The following is a 21,603-nucleotide window of genomic DNA, read 5'->3' as shown; positions in this document are numbered from 1 at the left end:
ACATGTGCAGCTAACAAAAATATATGGAAATGTGTGCTCTATCCAAAATTAAACCAACTGATTTAAGCATTAGACTACTGCAAAAATGGAGGAGAAAAGTGGAAAGGGAGAAGGTAGGAAATGTTTGTCTGCTCTTTATTAAATACCAAAATTGGGTAAACAAATTAATAAAAATCGTCATAAATAGAAAAATATAGCCTATCAGTTATATGGTTTATAAATGTATATTTATACCTACGTCATTGATCTAGAGCGATTTACAGGAGGGCAATGACAGATTTTTTCACCTAGTTGGCTCGGGAATGAATCCCAATCCCCTGTCTCCGCAGGAGGCCTTTTGCCTCTTGGTAGGCTGTCATTGTACATACGAATTTGTTCTTAATTGACTTGCCTAGTTAAATAAAGTTTCAATAAAAAAATGTGTGACTGTAACTGTGCTGCTGGCAACAATTTAATAAAACATTTTTGTTGCCAATGTTTACCTTCTGACACCGGTCACATTCAACAGGTGCTGCTCATGTATCGGTTGCAGATACGCAAAACAACGCTTGATTTAAAACGTATTTTTTTTAATGATTTATTATAACAAATTGCCACCAACAGAATGTTACACTATATATACAAAAGTATGTGGACACCCCTTCAAATTAGTGTATCTGGCTATTTCAGCCACACCCGTTGCTAACAGGTGTATACAATCGAGCACACAGCCATGCAATCACCATAGACAAACATTGTTAGTAGAATGGCCTTACTGAAGAGCTCTGTGACTTTCAAGGTGGCACTGTCATAGGATGCCACCTTTCCAACAAGTCAGTTTGTCAAATTTCTGCCCTGCTAGAGCTTCCCCGGTCAACTGTAAGTGCTGTTATTGTGAAGTGGAAACGTCTAGGAGCAACAATGGCACAGCCATGAAGTGGTAGGCCACACAAGCTCACAGAACAAGTGCTGAAGCACGTGGCGTGTGGCGCGTAAAAATTGTCTGTCCTAAGTTGTAACACTCACTAACGAGTTCCAAACTGCCTCTTACAGCCTTATTCTAAAATGTATCAAACTGTTTTCCCCCGCATCAATCTACACACAATACCCCATAATGTCAATGCAAAAACAGGTTTCTAGAAATGTTTGAAAATGTAAAACAAATAAAACGGAAATATTATATTTACATAAGTATTCAGACCATTTAACCCAGTACTTTGTTGAAGAATCTTGTAACATAGACGCTGGGAGTCGGAACCAAGTACAGGTGGTGAGTTTAATAATAAACGGACCATGAACCAAACCAAGACACACGAGAAGCGTACAGACATGAAACACAGAGTCAATCCTGCCTGGGGAATGGAACTGAAGGGAGTGACAGATATAGGGAAGGTAATCAGTGAAGTGATGGAGTTCAGGTGTGCCTAATGATGAAGCACAGGTGCGCGTAATGATGAATGCCAGGACGGGTGGTAAGTAAACCGGCGACGTTAAACACCGGAGGGGAGGAGCATGAGTAGACTTGACACACCTTTGGCAGTGATTACGGCCTTGAGGCTTCTTGGGTATGACGCTTCAAGCTTGGTGCACCTGTATTTGGGGAGTTCATCCCATTCTTCTCTGCAGATCCTTCAAGCTCTGTCAGGTTGGGTGGGGAGCGTCACTGCACAGCTATTTTCAGGTCTCTCCAGAGATGTTTGATTGGGTTCAAGTTCAGGCTCTTGCTGGGCCACTCAAGGACATTGAGACTTGTCCCGAAGCCACTCCTGCGTTGTCCTGTTGAAAGGTCAACCTTCGCCCCAGTCTGAGGTCCTGAGCCCTCTGGATTAGGTTTTCATCAAGGATCTCCTCAGTACTTTGTTCCGTTCATCTTTCCCTCGATCCTGACTAATCTAATCTCCCAGTCCCTGCCACTGAAAAACATCCCCACAGCATGATGCTGCCACCACCATGCTTTACCGTAGGGATGGTGCCAGGTTTCCTCAAAACATGGTGCTTGGCATTCAGGCCAAAGAGTTCAATCTTGGTTTTGTCAGACCAGAGAATCCTATTTCTCATGGTCTGAGTCCTTTAGGTGCCTTTTGGCAAACTCCAAACGGACTGACATGCCTTTTACTGAAGAGTGGTTCCGTCTGGCCACTCTAACAAAATGCCTAATTGGTGGAGTGCTGCAGAGATGGTTGTCCGTCTGGAAGGTTGCCCCATCTCCAAAGAGGAACACTGGAGCTCTGTCAGAGTGACCATCGGGTTCTTGGTCACCTCCCTGATGAAGGCCCTTCTCCCCCATTTGCTCAGTTTGGCTGGGTGGCCAGCTCTAGGGGGAGTCTTGGTTGTTCCAAACTTCTTCCATTTAAAAATGATGGAGGCCACTGTGTTCTTGTGGAACTACAATGCTGCATATATTTTTTGGTACCTTTCCCCAGATCTGTGCCTTGACACGATCCTATCTCGGAGCTCTACAAACAATTTCTTTGACCTCATGGCTTGGTTTTTGCTCTGACATGCTCGGTCAACTGTGGAACCTTATATAGACAGGTGTGTGCCTTTCCAAATCAAATCAAAATCAAATCAAATGTATTTATATAGCCCTTCGTACATCAGCTGATATCTCAAAGTGCTGTACAGAAACCCAGCCTAAAACCCCAAACGGCAAGCAATGCAGGTGTAGAAGCACGGTGGCTAGGAAAAACTCCCTAGAAAAGCCAAAACCTAGGAAGAAACCTAGAGAGGAACCAGGCTATGTGGGGTGGCCAGTCCTCTTCTGGCTGTGCCGGGTAGAGATTATAACAGAACATGGCCAAGATGTTCAAATGTTCATAAATGACCAGCATGGTCGAATAATAATAAGGCAGAACAGTTGAAACTGGAGCAGCAGCACGGCCAGGTGGACTGGGGACAGCAAGGAGTCATCATGTCAAGTAGTCCTGGGGCATGGTCCTAGGGCCGCGGTTCAGTTGAAACTGGAGCAGCAGCACGGCCAGGTGGACTGGGGACAGCAAGGAGTCATCATGTCAGGTAGTCCTGGGGCATGGTCCTAGGGCTCAGGTCCTCCGAGAGAGAGAAGGAGAGAATTAGAGAACGCACACTTAGATTCACACAGGACACCGAATTGGACAGGAGAAGTACTCCAGATATAACAAACTGACCCCAGCCCCCCGACACATAAACTACTGCAGCATAAATACAAATCATGTCCAATCAATTGAATGTACCACTGGTGGACTCCAATCAAGTTGCAGAAACATCTCAAGGATGATCAATAGAAACAGGGTCTGAATGATGGTGTATTGTGTGTAGATTGATGAGGGAAAAAAGTTATTTAATCAATTTTAGAATAAGGCTGTAACATAACAAAATTTGGAAAAAGTCAAGGGCTCTGAATACATTCCGAATGCACTGTAAATCTTACCAAATGTTGCTTTTTTTCTGTCAGAAAATAGACAATTACCTTAAGAGGGTGGCGTTTTCCCACAAGTTACCCAATGTGTTTAAGTACTATCTATCCAGATGTAATGTACATTAAATAACTATATTCTTGCTAAGGAACTACTGTGAAAAAAATGCAATGTATGTAAAAATGTGTGTAGAATGTACATGTAACAAAAGAAATTGCCAACAATTTCAAAAGTAAAATAATAAGTAACCAAACCAGAAGAAAGGGCATAGCCTTACTACATTTTTTCTGGGGGGTCCAATTTTTTTCCAAAATGAATAAAAAATCAAAATGATGCTGGAATCTAAAATGTAATTTCCCAGCCAGAAATGAGGCCATTAACATATTGTTCCATATTACCAGGCAGGTGTGCTATGTAACAATACTCATTGTCAATTGATTAAGCGTCGTGGTTAGAAATAAATAGGCTTGAGCGTTTCCCATCTGCATTTACCCTATTAGGCTAATCATTAGCTAGATAAGAACTCTGAAGTCTAAACCTTATGCTATCTTGTTGCTAGTTAGCAACATATTGATTACTTGAATGTCCTCCAAAAATAACGTTCCACTGGCCATCAGCCAACCAAGGATCACGTACTGTGAATATATTTTAGGCCTGTTACAGAGGACCCTTGTTACATTTAGCCCTGGTCTTCTATATGCATTCAACGCCATTGGCGAGCGAATAAACCATGCTGCTACTGAAAACTCAGGCTCTAAAATTGTGCATTTTAGCCAACTAATTTATTGGATTTAAGAAATAAGTGTAGCCTAGTAACACAAGAAAGCTCAGTGATCCTCCTCTTTTAACAGTGGCATTCAAAACTGTTTTGAAAAGTGTGTTTTCCTGCGACTGCATTAAGAATGTACAATGATGACTGGGTATGCATATTTCTCGTCCTGTGCGGCACTCACAATTTGAATGCGCCTCGAGATTAATATTATTTTCTCGGATTGAATGCGACAGGCGGAACAATTGAATAGTTAAACTATTCCACCATGGAGTTGTCTAATTGTAATGTTGTTTACTCGTTTTTTTTACTGTGGAAAAATGTTATGTGGACAATAATTTTTCATTAGATAATTCAAACAATCAAAGCAGATTCCGGATCTCAGCTCAGCCTACATGGCTATCATTTGGGTCATATAGGTACCGGGTCTCGGACCCAGGGGGACCCGTCCCAATTTAACCTCTGTGTGTAGGTTATAATAAGGGCTAATTGTAGACGTAGCCTCTATAAAAATGCATTGGCTATATCAACAGGCCTATATTTGATATAACATTGTAAAAAGCCAAAACATGTATTGCATGATAATCAAAATATGATATTCAGCAAACCAGCTAACATTTTTTTCTTTTAAATGTTTTGTTTTGTATAATCAATAGAAATCTCTAAATGCCGGACTGTAATGAATAATTTACCTTGGGACCATAGCGCAAACAGCCTTGACGGAATGGGACTTGTACAACAATCAATAGGGCAATGGGTATGTGGTAGGCTACACGTTGTGTTTGTCCTTCTCTGTGTGTGCGTGTGTGTGTGTGCTTACATTTCCATATAAATTCAGTTAAACTATAACCCGTCGGCCTTTTTCCGTTTACTACACGGTAGAAGCACACAGCTGCTCTTATAGAAGGAAAGATGCGCATCATGTTGATGTTGTTTATAACGTTACCTGATGTGAGATGCGCTTTGAAAGTGCGGTCCAACGATGGTCGAGTAACTGACCTCACATTTTCCCTCTGATTTCTCGCCCCACCTCTTTCACACACAGCATTAATAGGCCAGTTCTCCTCCTCCTGACCTCGTGAGAGACAAGACAACACTGTCAAGATTTGGACAGAATGGGATATGCGCACTGCTGTACCGTGCTCCTTATAGTATTCATTGCGCTACAGCAATCTGCTGGATTTTGGCTCTTCGATGTGGTATTCCCACCAAGTGCCAAACCGCAAAACAAAGTGGCGAACAATAGCACTCCGCCGGTTCTTATAGGTAAGCGTTTTTATTTCTTGATCCGTTTGCTGTGATGTGATTGCACCGTGTTATTTTTCATGGAATTCGATGTATGTTTTATGTGATTGTAATATCAGTTGGCTTTCTTGCATACTTGAAAGTCCAAAATGTATTTCACAAGACAGGTCGATTTTCTGTCTGGAACTTGAAGCCAGCTCCAGGCCGTTTTCTATGGTATCTGCAGGTGTTGGTATGAATGCTAAGTGAATCCTATGGTCCTAGGCCAGGGATATATATATTTGATTCCTAATGGCATTGGCTGGGGTTTGGACTTGGGTGAAGAAGCATACCCCAATTCAGCATAATGGGAGGACAGCCAGCCTATATCTGTCTAGAGAGGAAATCATTTGGGGCCTTGGGGTTCAGGAATAGTTCTGGTAATACTTAATTTTAAGGAGTCATTATTACAGTGTAAATATATGTGTAATTACACTGTAACAAGTCTTGTAGTTAATTGTAATAACTCATAGTTACACTGTAATAACAAAATGTAACTGGCGGGAATTGCAGTCTGTAATTACAGAGGTGTAACAACAAATGCTTGTTACTAATGGGCAAGTTTCCACTAAATTCACCAAATGTAGTGTTTAGTTTCTTCTGAGTTGCATCTGATTCAGTAATAACTGTCACAAGGTTGTAGTCTCTCGTGGACAAATGGGTGTCCGAGATTACAAAGGTTGGAGGCTCAATAGGCTCTAATTACCTCCTGTGAATGCGCACTCTTCAAAATTTCCACTCAATGTTGTTGCTGCTAGCACTTACCCCCAATAAGTGTAACATCTGGGTTAACTTGATTTACTTTACAATAACAGATCAGATATAGGCCAGCCTCACTGACTGGAGTCTACCATACAGGTGTCATTCCACATTATAATACAAAAATAACTTGTAATGTATGTGCACGTTATCGATGATGACAACCTGAACCTCCTTGCCACCCAGGTGAGAGGATAAACCTATATGTACACCACAGAGTACATGTAATATCTGCATAAGTACAATGTAATTACTAGGTGTTACACAGGATATAGTTTGTGTATCTTGAGGGGTACTTACTTGTAATTATTGTGTACTTATATAGTAAATTACTTATCCTGACAATCTGGCCCTTATTTTAAGGCTTCTGAGAGCGCCATCCAAGTGCGAGGTTAAACACACTAGTACCCACAGAGTACATGTAATATTTGCATAAGTAAAATGTAATTACTAGGTGTAATACAGTATATAGATAGTTAAAATGAAGTGTAACTTCTTGAGGGTTACTTACTTGTAATGAATGTGTACTCTTTTATAGTAAATTACTTATCCTGACAAGCTGGCCCTTATTTCAAGGCTTCTGGAAGCACCATCCAAGTGGGAGGTTAAACACACTAGTACACAACAGAGTACATGTAGTATCTACACAAGTGTAACAGTATAACTTCAGACCGTCCCCTTGCCCATACCCGGGCGCGAACCAGGGACCCTCTGCACACATCAACAACAGTCACCCACGAAGCATCGTTACCCATCGCTCCACTAAAGCCGCGGCCCTTGTCGAGCAAGGGGAACTACTACTTCAAGGTCTCAGAGCAAGTGACGTCACCGATTGAAACGCTATTTAGCGCGCACCACCGCTAACTAAGCTAGCGCTTCACATCCGTTACACTCACGCCCCCTTTTGACCTCCTCCTTTTCCGCAGCAACCAGTGATCCGGGTCACGGCACTAATGTAACAGTATAACTTTAAACCGTCCCCTCGCCCATACCCGGGCGCGAACCAGGGACCCTCTGCACACATCAACAACAGTCACCCACGAAGCATCATTACCCATCGCTCCACAAAAACCACGGCCCTTGCAGAGCAAGGGGAACTACTACTTCAAGGTCTCAGAGCAGGTGACGTCACTGATTGAAACGCTATTTAGTGCGCACCGCTAACTAAGCTAGCCGTTTCACATCCGTTACACAAGTACAATGTAATTACTAGGTGTTAGCTAGTTAAAATGAAGTGTATCTTGAGGGGCACTACCTTGTAATTATTGTATACCTACAAAGCTAGTTACCCAATTTGACAATCTAATTGTCAGCTTCTGAAAGCTCCATACACGTGAGAAAATAAACACACTAGTACTAAACAGAGTATCTGTAATAGCTGCATAAGGACACGGTTGTCGCTAGTTACACTGGAAAATTACTGCAGTACAAAAACATTTTTGGGGGGGATGCAGTATTTGCAGAATACTGGAGTTATACTGCACTCTAACTGCAATCTATTTTCGTAAGGGAAGTGAATTGTAACTTTATAGTTACCCATGAGCAATTTCTATATAATTACTTATTAGTCATTACCAAATGAAAATGCCTACAAACAAAAGATGAGCTTCTACTTTAGTCAACTTTAGTGCAAAAAGTCATTACATTTCATACAAATAATAACGTGTTGTATTGTTTGTTTAATCTAATTAGTCAAATTATTAATCTAAGATATACAGACCTACTCAATAACATAAAAATAACTATTCTAGTGGTGACTCAAATCTGTAGCCTATATAATGGTGAGTAACCTAGAAAGCTAGCTAATACAAAAATGGGATGGTCTTTTTATACCCTTTTTAACATTACAAGTAACAATGCAAATTGACAACTCTGTCTCTGACTCTGTCTTCATCCGTTTATTTCTTGTCAACATTTTCCGATCCTGGAGTCTAAGATCTTGTGGGAATCAGTGGTAGGTAAGAATAATGTATAACAACTTAGCATAGGCACTATATATTACCCCTATTTCTCATCATCATGATTTCTAGGCATGTAGCCAGCTAAGCTTAGCTAGTTGTTGTGTTATCCAGCTAGCAATAATAGTGCTTGTGTTGACACAAGTAGCTAACTAGCTAGATAATGTTAACATGCTGGGTGTCTCACGTATTACAGTGCATTCGGAAAGTATTCAGACCCCTTGACTTTTTCCACATTTTGTTACGTTACAGTCCTATTCTAAAATGGGTTAAATAAAACATTTTCCTCACCGCCTATGGTAGTCCACCTGTGGTAAATTCAATTGATTGGACATGATTTGTAGAGGCACACACCTGTCTATATAAGGTCCCACAGTTGACAGTGCATGAATTGTCCATAGAGCTCCAAGACAGGTACAGTGCCTTGCGAAAGTATTCGGCCCCCTTGAACTTTGCGACCTTTTGCCATATGTCAGGCTTCAAACATAAAGATATAAAACTGTATTTTTTTGTGAAGAATCAACAACAAGTGGGACACAATCATGAAGTGGAACGACATTTATTGGATATTTCAAACTTTTTTAACAAATCAAAAACTGAAAAATTGGGCGTGCAAAATTATTCAGCCCCCTTAAGTTAATACTTTGTAGCGCCACCTTTTGCTGCGATTACAGCTGTAAGTCGCTTGGGGTATCTCTCTATCAGTTTTGCACATCGAGAGACTGAATTTCTTTTCCCATTCCTCCTTGCAAAACAGCTCGAGCTCAGTGAGGTTGGATGGAGAACATTGTTGAACAGCAGTTTTCAGTTCTTTCCACAGATTCTCGATTGGATTCAGGTCTGGACTTTGACTTGGCCATTCTAACACCTGGATATGTTTATTTTTGAACCATTCCATTGTAGATCTTGCTTTATGTTTTGGATCATTGTCTTGTTGGAAGACAAATCTCCGTCCCAGTCTCAGGTCTTTTGCAGACTCCATCAGGTTTTCTTCCAGAATGGTCCTGTATTTGGCTCCATCCATCTTCCCATCAATTTTAACCACCTTCCCTGTCCCTGCTGAAGAAAAGCAGGCCCAAACCATGATGCTGCCACCACCATGTTTGACAGTGGGGATGGTGTGTTCATTGTGATGAGCTGTGTTGCTTTTACGCCAAACATAACGTTTTGCATTGTTGCCAAAAAGTTCAATTTTGGTTTCATCTGACCAGAGCACCTTCTTCCACATGTTTGGTGTGTCTCCCAGGTGGCTTGTGGCAAACTTTAAATGACACTTTTTATGGATATCTTTAAGAAATGTCTTTCTTCTTGCCACTTCCATAAAGGCCAGATTTGTGCAATATACGACTGATTGTTGTCCTATGGACAGAGTCTCCCACCTCAGCTGTAGATCTCTGCAGTTCATCCAGAGTGATCATGGGCCTCTTGGCTGCATCTCTGATCAGTCTTCTCCTTGTATGAGCTGAAAGTTTAGAGGGACGGCCAGGTCTTGGTAGATTTGCAGTGGTCTGATACTCCTTCCATTTCAATGTTATCGCTTGCACAGTGCTCCTTGGGATGTTTAAAGCTTTGGAAATCTTTTTGTATCCAAATCCGGCTTTAAACTTCTTCACAACAGTATCTCGGACCTGTCTGGTGTGTTCCTTGTTCTTCATGATGCTCTCTGCGCTTTAAACGGACCTCTGAGACTATCACAGTGCAGGTGCATTTATACGGAGACTTGATTACACACAGGTGGATTGTATTTATCATCATTAGTCATTTAGGTCAACATTCAGATATCCTCACTGAACTTCTGGAGAGAGTTTGCTGCACTGAAAGTAAAGGGGCTGAATAATTTTGCACGCCAAATTTTTCAGTTTTTGATTTGTTAAAAAAGTTTGAAATATCCAATAAATGTCGTTCCACTTCATGATTGTGTCCCACTTGTTGTTGATTCTTCACAAAAAAATACAGTTTTATATCTTTATGTTTGAAGCCTGAAATGTGGCAAAAGGTCGCAAAGTTCAAGGGGGCCGAATACTTTGCAAGGCACTGTATGTGTTTCAGTATGATATGTTGGATAAAGGAATAAAGACAGACACCAATGTCAGGTTCAATAGCCTTGTTTGTGCATTGTACAAATCCCTACACATGGAGTCCGGGGAACAGTCCGGCTAGTCAAATACCTATCAACTAGACTCCGTAACATCATCCATTTCAATAGAAAGTGCAAACATAAAGGTATAACATTAAGTTCTTAACAGTCAGGTCATAACAATAGAAAAAGCATGACATTTTATTTTTACTTCAGTTGTCATCTTCCTTTTTATTATTTTTTATTATTTAAGAAAAAAATATCTATTTTAATTAACCGAGGGCAAGTTAACAGTCCCTTGCTTACAGAGTAAGCCTGTCCGGTGGCTTGCACAGCCGACCCACCCGTGAGTAAGTATTGGCTCTGACAGGGGTAGGATTAGGGGCACGAGCTGGAGAGTTTGGTGGGGTAGAAGCCTCACCTTCAGTTGGCCCATGTCTCAATTCTGCTCCCCTTACCCTTAGGCCTGGACGGTGATCCAGCTCATCTAGGTGAGTGTATGGCGTGTTCTGGTTTGTCTGCTCTGCTATGCGCAGCTAAACCCGATTGCGACGAGAGGGAGCCACCAACATCCACCAGGTAAGAACGTGGTGCAACTCTCTGCAGGCATGTGCCCAGCCTCCAAAGTCCTGTGTGGTCTCCCGGCAGCGGTTTCATCCTTATCGTTTCACCCACCTCCAGCTCTGGTAGATCTCGAGCAGTCCGGTCGTAGAAGCACTTAGCGAGCTGCTTTCTGTGACGCAGTTTGTCCGTGATGCCAACCATGACGCAGGGCTCAAGTAGCTTGTTAGCTACGGGGATGGTAGTCTTCAGACGTCTGGACAGAAGGCGTTGTGCTGGGCTGCTGTCCATGTTTTCGGTGGGTGTGTTCCTCCAGTGTAAGATCGCTTTCCATGGGTCATTGCTGTCGTGCAAGGCCCTGCTTAACAGGTTTTTTACAATCTTGACAGCAGATTCTGCCTTGCCATTTGCTTTTGGGTGTCTTGGAGAGGAGGTCACGTGGTCAAACTCCCATTCTGAGTCGAAACGTTTGAACTGTGCAGTGAATTGTGGGCCATTGTCTGTGATTACCTTGTCAGGCTGACCTTGCCTTGCCAACTGCGCCTTGCAGCGCTTTATGACCGTCTCTGCAGACAAGTCAGGGAGCAGTTCAATTTCCCAAAAGTCAGAGTAGTGATCAACGATGAGAAGATAGTCCTTTTGTCTGTGGCTGAATAAGTCCATGCTGACGATTTGCCAGGTCCCTGTGGGCAGTTTGTGTGTCATCATGGTTTCCTTTTGCTGTTCATGAGTGTACTCGTTGCATGTGGTACAGTTGCTGACAAAGTCTTTAATTTCTGCTTGCATGTTTGGCCAGTATAATGTTTCACGAGCCTGGCGGTAGCATGCGTCACCTCCAACGTGACTGGAGTGTATGCGGGTAAGCATCTCTGGACGTAGTGATTTGGGAATAATGACCTTCTGACCTCTGAACAAGATGCCATTTTGCACGCTGATCTCATCTCGAAAGGTCCAGTATTCTCTCACTGTGAAAGGAGTCTCCTCTTTCAGGTATGGCCAACCTGCGAGAGCCATGGACTTCAGTGACTGTAGGTGTTTGTCCTTGTCAGTGTGTTGCCTTATCTGGGCTAGGCGGTGATCTGTTACGTTTAAGTAGTCTACCTGATTGATCTGTTGAACATCTTGTTGTTCCTGCTGTAGCGAACAGATGGCCTGCCGCTGATAGACAGTGCCTCTGCCTGTACATTGTGTTGTTGCCCTGCTCAGTGTGTCGCTGATGTACATCTCTGGTCCTGGCTTGTAAATGACCTTCAGGCTGTAGTTTTGCAGAGTCAGGAGCATGCTTTGAAGCCTCTTGGGCGCGTTGAGGAGAGGTTTACTGAATATGGCAATGAGTGGTTTGTGGTCAGTTTCAGTGGTGATGGAATCACTGGCAGGAAAAGACGATGCTGAGGCACTCTTTCTCAATTTGTGCATAGTTTTGTTCGGTGGGGGTGAGCGCTCTCGAGGCAAACGCAACGGGATGGCCTTCCTGCATAAGGCAGCATCCAAGTCCCCTTTGGCTGGAGTCGCTCTGGATTGTGACAGGCTTCACGACGTTGTAGTAGCGCAACACTGGCATGGATGAAGCCAGAGATTTCATCTCTTGCACTGCGGCCTCGTGCTTGGGTAGCCAGTGCCATGGTGTGTCGTTGTCCAGCAACCGGCGCAGAAGCTCACAGACTGCTGATAGGTGTGGCATGAACTTTGCAAGATAGTTTGCAAAGCCGATGAGACGCTGTACTCCTTTTGCATCAGACGGGTTTGGCATGTCGAGGATCGCTCTGACCTTGTCTGGGTCCGGCTTCAGGCCTTTTGCCGAGAGAATGTGGCCATGGAAGTGGACGTCTTTCACCTTGAACTGCAGCTTCTTCAGGCCAAGGCGAAGCTTAACTGATCGGCAGCGCTCCATCAGTGCCAGGAGCTTCACATCGTGGTCCCATTCTGCTTCTTCGTCTGTGTCACCACAACCTACGATCAGGACATCATCGGCGATGGGTTCAATGCCCTTGAGCCCAGACAGTAACTCGTGCTGCTTGCGTTGGTATATCTCAGGCGCCACTGAGACACCAAACTGGAGCTTGAGCCAGTGTTTCTGACCCCAGGGGGTCCAGAAGGTAGTCATGAAGCTGCTTTCTTCATCCAGCTAGCATTGAAGGAATGCATCTCGGGCATCCACCAAGGTGAAAATCCTGGCCTTGGGAAGCTTATAGAGGACATCCTCTAGTGTCGGCATGATGTAGTGGGATCGTTTCAGTGCTTGGTTCAGATGCTTTGGGTCGATGCAGACCCTCAGCTTCTCTGTTTTTTTCACTATGACCATATTGCTGATCCAGTCAGTTGGTTCAGTCACAGATGTCATGTGGCCATCGGCCTCATACTTGTCCAGCTGGGCCTTCACAGCCACTTTCATTGCAATGGGCACATTGCGAGGAGCACACTGGACTGGAGTGATGCTCTCATCCACTTCAAAGTGTACCTCCCCAGGCACAGATTCAACAGGCATGTTGAATACATCGTCATATCTGCTGAGTAGTTGTTCTTTGGACAGGGGTCCATGCTGGACATGATCCACAATGTGCAGGTCATTTGGTACAGTGAACTGCATCAGTCCCAGGCGTTCACATATAGAGCCTGAGAGGAGAGGATGTTGACTGGTTTTTACAATCTCAAACTCCAGCTGGTGTTTGCGTCCCCGAATAACACATTCGGTCTCAAAGGTGCCCATAGAGCTCATTAGCTCTCCTGAGTACAGCTTTAGTCTAGTATCGCTGGGCAATAGATGTGTGTCAGGTGCCAGGTTGATTTTGTCTTTGTAGCTCATTACGTTGCATGTAGCACCGGAATCCAGTTGACATTGTTGTTGCTTGTTGTGTAATCGTAGTGTCACAAACCATTTCTTCCCTCTTGAGTGTACAGCCCCAATGGATTCATGCATGTAAATGTCACTTTCACTGTTCAGCTCTGAACATTGAGTGATATCATCAACACAGTGAATCTTGCCTTCATTCACCCTTCTTTTGCTTTTGAGACACTTTTGCAAAATGATTATTAGTTCCACAAGCTCTGCATGTTTTTCCGTAGGCAGGGCAGTGCTCTTTGCCACGTGTGTGTGTATTCCCACAGTATATACATGCTACGGGGCTCTCTGTGTTCACCGTTCGTGGTGAATTGCTCTGCCTCGATTGGTTTAGTCTGAATGTCTGCCTAGCAACAGCGTGAACAGTATCAACGTCGGAGCGTGGGATTTCGATTTCCACTGCTCTCATTCTCATGTCAGTGACTTCAGCAGTGCGACACATTTCGATGGCAGTTACTAATGTTAAGCCTCTCTCTCTCAGTAGACGCCGGCATGTATCCTCATTTGCAATTCCCAGCACTATTTTGTCACAAATCAATTCATCTTTCAATCCCCCGTATTCACAAGTGGCGGATTTCTCTCTCAAACGGGTTACAAAGTTGTGTACTGACTCACCCTCTTCCTGTTTGCAGCTTCCGAAAACGAATCGCTTGTAAATGACGTTTCTGGCGGGTTTGAAGTAATTCTCCAATGCATCCAATATAGCCTTTGCATCACCCTGTTGTCGTGCTGTGAGGGTGAGATTGTGCCGGTAGATATGCCTGCATTCGCTGCCCATTAAACTCCTCAGAGTTGCAGCTTGTACCTCGTTGGGTTTCTCATGTAGACCGGTCGCCAGCGCATAGTCCTCAAATTCATCCCTGAAGTTGTCCCAATTAGTATTCCAGTCCCCTGTGAGAACCATGGGATTTGGTGGAAGAATGTTCGCTGCCATAGCAATGGAATATGAGATTTCTTTGCCTTCAGTCATCGAAGTAGGTAGTGATGCTAGCTAGCCAGCTAACAACGAGGTGATCAGTGTTGTGAGTAGGAAACGGCGTGTGTTCGCATATGGAACGTAACTGCGCCTATACTGTACTTATATACGCCTATACTGTACTTCAAACGTGTGTTTTCCGAGCCACTTCTGATACCATGTTTCAGTATGATATGTTGGATAAAGGAATAAAGACAGACACCAATGTCAGGTTCAATAGCCTTGTTTGTGCATTGTACAAATCCCTACACATGGAGTCCGGGGAACAGTCCGGCGAGTCGAATACCTATCAACTAGACTCCGTAACAGTATGTGTTGAGGCACAGATTTGGGGAAGGGTACCAAAACATTTCTGCAGCATTGAAGGTCCTCAAGAACACAGTGGCCTCCATCATTCTGAAATGGAAGAAGTTTGGAACCCCCAATACACATCATAGGGCTCGCCGCCCAGCCAAACTGAGCAATCAGGGGAGAAGGGCCTTGGTCAGGGAGGTGACCAAGAACACGATGGTCACTCTGACAGACCTCCAGAGTTCCTCTTTTTAAGATGGGAGAAACTTCCAGAAGGACAACCATCTATGCAGCATTCCACCAATCAGGCCTTTATTGTAGAGAGGCCAGACAGAATCCACTCCTTAGTAAAGGGCACATGACAACCTGCGTGGCTTCGAGAAAAGTCTCTGAATGTCCTTGAGTGGCCCAGTCATAGCCCGGACTTGAACCCTGTTGAACATCTCTAGAGAGACCTGAAAATAGCTGTGCAGTGACGCTCCCCATCCAACCTGACAGAGCTTGAGGTTCAGCAGAGAAAAATGGGAGAAACTCCCCAAATACAGGTGTGCCAAGCTTGTAGCGTCATACCCAAGAAGACTTGAGGCTGTAATCGCTGCCAAAGGTGCTTCAACAAAGTACTGAGTAAAGGGTCTGAATACTTATCTAAATGTGATATTTCAGTTTGTTATATACATTTGCAAAAATTCATTTTTTTTGTTGGTTTGTCATTATGAGGTCATTATTTCATCCATTTTAGAATAAGGCTGTAACGTAACAAAATGTGGAAAAGGTCAAGTGGTCTGAATACTTTATGAAAGGACTGTACCCTTGGGGTACGGATATCTTGAGAACAAGGTTCAGGGAAGACAAGGTTCAGGGAAGATAAGACCATTGAGCCTAGCTAACGTTAGCTAGTGAGTAGCAACCATAGTACACTTTTTGCTTTAGGTAGCTAGTTAGCTAGTCAAGGTTAGAAAACTAGCTAGCTAGCTAAAGTGCTAGCTAATTTTAAAAACGCTAGCTAACTGCCTATGCTAAATTGTCCCGCAGAATTAATGTATCCAAAAATTGTATGGGAAACTTACGTTCTCTTTCCTGTGTTGACAATTTTGGCCTACAACACTTTGTTTCGTTCACTGAAATCTTTAATATCTGGATTTTGCACACTGAGCGTGGACTCCAGGGGTTGACAAACCTTTCCACTCAGGCCCCCCTTCCAGCATTTGGGCAAAAAAATCTAGGTAAAAAACTTTAGCTGACAATTTATAAATAGCTCTCTAACATAAATTTAACCTTTATTTAACTAGAACAAATTCTTATTATCAATGGCAGCCTAGGAACAGTGGATTAACTGCCTTGTTTAGGGCCAGAACAACAGATTTTTACCTAGTCAGTTTGAGGAGTTGATCTAGCAACCTTCCAGTTACTAGTCCAACCACTAGGCTACCCTGCCGCCCCAAATGCATTGACCAATTTCGAAAATGCACCTTGTGCATTCTACTATTACAACTTTCAAGAGTAAGTTGAAAGCTGGACTGAGTGCCTTAAAGATATACAGTACCAGTCAAAAGTTTGGACACACCTACTCATTCTCGGGTTTTTCTTTATTTTTACTATGTTCTACAATGTAGAATAATAGTGAAGACATCAAAACTGTGGAATAGCACATTTAGAATCATGTAGTAACCAAAAAAGTGTTAAACAAATCAAAATATATTTTATATTTGAAATGTTTCAAAGTAGCCACCCTTTCCATTGATGACAGCTTTGCACACTCTTAGGCATTCTCTCAACCAGCTCCATGAAGTAGTCACCTGGAATGCATTTACATTAACAGGTATGCCTTGTTAAAAGTTCATTTGTGGAATTTCTTATCTTCTTAATGCGTTTGAGCCAATCAGTTGTGTTGTTACAAGTCAGGGGTGGTATGCAGAAGATAGCCCTATTTGGTAAAAGACCAAGTCCATATTATTATTAGGCCTCCCGGGTGGTGCAGTGGTTAAGGGCGCTGTATTGCAGCGCCAGTTCTGCCATCAGAGAATCTGGGTTCGCACCCAGGCTCTGTCGTAACCGGCCGCGACCGATAGGGATGTCCTTGTCTCATCGCGCACCAGTGACTCCTGTGGGGGGCCGGGCGCAGTGTACGCTAACCAAGGTTGCCAGGTGCACAGTGTTTCCTCTGACACATTGGTGCGGCTGGCTTCCGGGTTGGATGCGCGCTGTGTTAAGGAGCAGTGCGGCTTGGTTGGGTTGTGTATCGGAGGACGCATGACTTTCAACCTTCGTCTCTCCCGAGCCCGTACGGGAGTTGTAGCGATGAGACAAGATAGTAGCTACTAAAAAACAATAGGATATTATGGCAAGAACTTATCCTCTGCAGCAGAGGTAACTTTACGCCTTCCTTTTCCTCTAGCGATCCTCATGAGAGCCAGTTTCATCATTGCACTTGATGGTTTTTGCAACTTGAAATTTTCCATATTGACTGAGCTTTATGTCTTGGACTGTTGTTTCTCTTTGCTTATTTGAGCTGTTCTTGAACAGATGATCTACGCATGTGTGGTTCCCACCGTGAAGCATGGAGGTGTGATGGTGCTTTGCTGGTGACACTGTCTGTGATTTATTTAGAAAACAAGGCACACTTAACGAGCATGGCTACCACAGCATTCTGCGGCAATACACCATCCCATCTGGTTTGCGCTGCATTAGATGAACTGGCCTTCAAAATCACCCAACCTCAACCCAATTGAGATGGTTTGGGATGAGTTGGAATGCAGAATGAAGGAAAAGCTCAGCATATGTGGGGACTCCTTCAAGACTTTTGGAAAAGCATTCCAGGTGCAGCTGGTTGAGAGAATGCCAAGTGTGCAAAGCTGTCATCAAGGCAAAGGGTGGCTACTTTGAAGAATCTGAAATCTGAAATATATTTAGATTTTTTTAATTATTGTTTTTTCTTACTACATGATTCCATATGTGTTATTTCATAGTTTTGATATCTTCACTATTATTCTCCAATGTAGAAATGTAGAAATGGACCCCGCACCCGTCCTGCCAACTCCTTTTTATTTTATGTGAACTGTTTGTAAACCTGTTTTTGTCATTGGTGTCACGCCCTGACCTTAGTTATCTATGTTTCATGTATTATTTTGGTCAGGTCAGGGTGTGACGAGGGTGGGTATGTGTGTTTTTGTCCTGTCTAGGGTTTTTGTATATCTATGGGTTTTATGTATGTCTAGGTAATGTAGGTCTATGGTGGCCTGAATTGGTTCCCAATCAGAGGCAGCTGTTTATCATTGTCTCTGATTGGGGATCCTATTTAGGTTGCCATTTTCTTTTTGTGGGTTATTGTCAGCACTCGGTCGATATAGCGTCACGGTTGTTTAGGTATCTTGCTTTATTTAAAGAAGAATGTATTCATATCACGCTGCGCCTTGGTCTCCTCTATACGATGAACGTGACAATTGGGCCAGGGCATCAGACTCCAGCTCTTTATTGCAAAATTGTGTCAATGAATTGGTCAGTGTTCAATTGGTTTACACTTATCACGTGGTTTGTGCAGGCTGAAATATGGTGCGTTGGGATGCTATTGGAAACTTTAACATTTGTAACAAACAGAATCAAGTATTTGTTGTTACAGCCCTGTAATTAGACTCCAATTACCACATGTTGTTGTTAATGTTACTATTATTACAATTAATTAGCCTTAAATGAAGTGTAACCATTATTTTTATTGGTCAATGTCTTATGTCTGTTTGATGGGACAAATCACATTGACAGTTGTGAAACAAGGGAAAACACATCTCTACGTTGACTTTGTCTTGTCATTCTTTTCTTCATCTACCCTTGTTGTATCCTCTTTTTAAACTACTTTATTGTAACCTGTGATGATTGTCTCTACATTGTTCTAAACTTGCCTCCTTGCTCATCTGGCTTCTAAGTTCTAACATTTTTCCACTTTTGACCAGTACCTGGGAACCTAGGAAACCAGCTTGAGGCCAAGATTGACAAGCCAAGCCTTGTGCATTGGATGTGCTACAAAAAGACAGATGACTTTTTCACACTTTGGATTGATCTGAATATGTTCATGCCAATTGGGCTTGACTGTTGGATCGATAATATAAGGTGAGGGGGTGAATGAATCTGATCTATGTCAAAATAATTCTGTTTATCTTGTAAATTCAATCATTTCAATTAGCAAATTTGCTAATTGTTCTTTGCTGTATTAATAAATAATGTACTGTAATAGAAGAGAGAAGCATACAACTGCAACTCTATCTTCACAAGTTTGATTTTGAGTGCGAGGCATTTTAGTGGTTGGGATCATTTCCTTATGCAATAACATCCTGTACATACTGAATACTTCCTGCTACAGAATTGTATACAATAGGACAACTCGCAAGACATCCAATTCTGCAGGGGTGACGGTGAGAGTGCCTGGTTTTGGACAGACCTATTCTGTTGAGTTCTTGGACACAAACAAGTTGTCAGGTGAGAACAACCATAATGAGGACATCTGTTCTTATAATTGTTTTCTTTTTGATTATGATTTCATTAAATGAAACCTGTCCTTTTCCAGGATATTTTCACACTATGGTTACACATTTGGTCAACATGGGATATGTCCGTAATGAGACTGTCCGAGCAGCACCATACGACTGGAGGGTAGCTCCAAGTAAGTGACATCATGGACACACACACCATCCAACTGACAATAACATTCCTGTAAAACCAAAGTACAACTCATTCATTGTTTACATACATGCTTTCTCATCATGTGGCCTATTTGTCTCTCCTTGTCAGACGAGCAGGAGGAATACTTTGCACGACTGAAGAAGCTGATTGAGGATATGTACGAGCAGTATCAACAACCACTTTACCTCTTGGGACACAGCATGGGAAGCAATTATGTCCTCTACTTCTTATATCAGCAGACCCAGACTTGGAAAGACCAATACATCAAAGGCTTTATTTCACTTGGAGCACCCTGGGGTGGGGCAGTCAAGCCTATTCGAGTGCTAGCATCAGGTACTATATGTCAAAGTCTGGTGGACAGATTGAAACAACCTTACCTATAGTGGAAACATAACCTGATAACCGTGTGGAAGTAGTTTTTACTGTCCTGTAAATCACATTGACAGTAATCGGTACATATTGCAAAATAATTTTACTAGTGATGATGCCCACATCTTCATTTTCCTGAAAGGGTGGTAGGACTGGTTTGTCTGGATTACTTTGGCGAGTCACACATTGATGAAAGATTGCCAAGAGAAAATCATTTATGATAACAATTGTTTCTGCAGGTGAAAATGATGGCATCCCAATGGTATCCAACATCAAGATCCGGGAGGAGCAACGCATGACCACAACAAACCCCTGGATGCTTCCATTTGAAGAGGCATGGCCTGCAGACCACACCTTCATCTCCACACCCTCATTCAACTATACCCACCAGGACTACCAGCGCTTCTTCAAAGACATCGACTTTGAGGATGGCTGGTTCATGTGGGAAGACACCAGAAACCTGACAGCAGGTCTGCCCCCTCCTGGTGTTGAGGTATACTGCTTCTATGGTGTGGGGCTGCCCACACCGGTTACCTATATTTATGATGACCAGTTCCCAAATGTAGACCCTATAGACTATGTGTATGCTGATGGGGATGATACAGTGGACAGTCTTAGCATGAGTTTATGTAAGCGTTGGATAGGAAAGCAAGCACAGCCTGTCTATATCAAGGAGTTCAGGGCCATGCCCCACTTGGAAATAGTTTTCAATAGCAAGGTGCTCAACGTGGTCCAGAGTATCCTGGAAGGAAGATATGGAGAAGAGGATTCTACATTCCATGAGACTGATGAACGTCCCATTGACTCTGCAGTCATGCAAGATCAAGTCCAGCCGGACAAGGCTCCCAAATCTACACTGTAAGCTTTTGGGGAGAAAATAATTCACTCTCCCAATGTACATACGATTACTGATGTAGTAGCTACTGAGTTGGACTTACACACTGAGTGTACAAAACATTAAGAACGGCTGCTCTTTTCATGACGTAGACTGAACAGGGGAATCCAGGTGAAAGCTATGATCCCTTATTGATGTCACTTATTAAATCCACTTCAATCAGTGTAGATGAAGGTGAGGGTTTATTAAAGGATTTAAGCCTTGAGACATGGATTGTGTATGTGTGCAACTCAATATTAGGTGTTCCTAATGTTTGGTATACTCAGTGTATATGTACACACATCCTAACTAGTATTACTAATGAGATGTGATATAGTATGCATATGCCTCTTGTTTCATTATGCTTATTTTTTCCTCTTAGCATGATAGGAAATCAAAAAATAAATATGTATTTGGTCAGTGTACGTTTCCTTATTTTGATTTGAGTCAAAACAGTGGAAAAACAAATGGCTAAAAACATTTTAATTAAAAAATAAATAATCATAAATCGACTTGTTTTCCCATCTATTGTGTCAAAATTGGACATGGAATAATGGCAGACAAATAACAACAAATTGTATTTTTTTCATACACAAGTACACACCCCCTCATAGAGTATTCACAGGGTTGGGGAGGGGGTGGGGTTTAACAGCCTATGTTGGCAGCTAAAAGAAAGGATTAGACTGAAAAAGATAAAATAATGTTAGCAACTTAATAACAACTGAACAAAGTTGGCTTGGATTAGCTGGCTAGCTAGCACTAGCCCTACCTGGTTACTGGATATAGTCATGCTAGATAGTA

At 42.8% G+C, this 21,603-nt stretch overlaps 1 protein-coding gene across 2 annotated transcripts; it reads left to right on the top strand.

The window, feature by feature from the left end:
- The first annotated feature begins 25 nt into the window (after positions 1 to 25).
- Positions 26 to 21,222, top strand: lcat (lecithin-cholesterol acyltransferase). 2 transcript variants are annotated; one of them, XM_064930181.1, is made up of 8 exons: positions 26 to 113; positions 4,800 to 4,900; positions 5,189 to 5,409; positions 18,833 to 18,989; positions 19,240 to 19,355; positions 19,444 to 19,539; positions 19,668 to 19,892; positions 20,168 to 21,222. In XM_064930181.1, the coding sequence occupies exons 3-8, from the start codon at positions 5,259 to 5,261 to the stop codon at positions 20,788 to 20,790; spliced, it is 1,368 nt and encodes a 455-aa protein (XP_064786253.1). In that variant the 5' UTR covers positions 26 to 113; positions 4,800 to 4,900; positions 5,189 to 5,258; the 3' UTR covers positions 20,791 to 21,222. The 2 variants fall into 2 exon arrangements, with proteins under 2 accessions (XP_064786253.1, XP_064786252.1); XM_064930180.1 differs by lacking the exons at positions 26 to 113; positions 4,800 to 4,900 and having other exon boundaries at positions 5,005 to 5,409.
- The last annotated feature ends 381 nt before the right edge of the window (positions 21,223 to 21,603 follow it).

The sequence above is a fragment of the Oncorhynchus masou genome, chromosome 22, assembly GCF_036934945.1.
Source record: "Oncorhynchus masou masou isolate Uvic2021 chromosome 22, UVic_Omas_1.1, whole genome shotgun sequence".
Taxonomy (NCBI): Eukaryota; Metazoa; Chordata; class Actinopteri; order Salmoniformes; family Salmonidae; genus Oncorhynchus; species Oncorhynchus masou.
Note: the sequence above shows the minus strand (reverse complement) of the source record. Positions and strands in the feature narration are given on the sequence as shown.